We start from the raw sequence: 350 nt of genomic DNA on the forward strand, positions 1-350 counted from the left end.
GCATTCATGCTGATGACTTTTAGAGCCACGAGTTGTCCATTAATTCTAGGAGAAAGGAGGTGATAAGCTCACACTTATTGAGGTGGTTCAAAGCAGCAATTTATACTAGGGATGGATTAACAAAAAATAGTTTTCCTTCAAAATATTATATATCCCAGAATTTGAAGCTATAGTTTTCCCCCAAATAAAAAGTTAAATATATAAGAGTTTTTACATATACCATGTATATATGTATTTCGAAACATGTTTTCTCTTTACTAAAGAGAAATGAAATATGTTCATTTCTACAACTGTAGAAAACATATTTCATTGTAGAAAACTCTCCACCAAGCAGGGTGTGGTGGCTCATG

The 350-nt window shown here is 32.6% G+C and overlaps 1 protein-coding gene across 2 annotated transcripts in view; it reads right to left on the reverse strand.

Moving 5' to 3' along the window:
• Window positions 1-350, reverse strand: part of CDK15 (cyclin dependent kinase 15) — a 79,338-nt gene that overhangs the window by 71,394 nt on the left and 7,594 nt on the right. For both annotated transcript variants that reach the window (XM_003785033.1, XM_003785032.1), the window contains exon 4: window positions 1-45. This exon is cut by the window's left edge and continues 2 nt beyond it. In XM_003785033.1, the coding sequence (XP_003785081.1) occupies window positions 1-45 (45 nt within the window). The remainder of the gene's footprint in view (window positions 46-350) is intronic.

Source organism: Otolemur garnettii, unplaced genomic scaffold, assembly GCF_000181295.1.
Source record: "Otolemur garnettii isolate 467f Iridium unplaced genomic scaffold, OtoGar3 scaffold00013, whole genome shotgun sequence".
Taxonomy (NCBI): domain Eukaryota; kingdom Metazoa; phylum Chordata; class Mammalia; order Primates; family Galagidae; genus Otolemur; species Otolemur garnettii.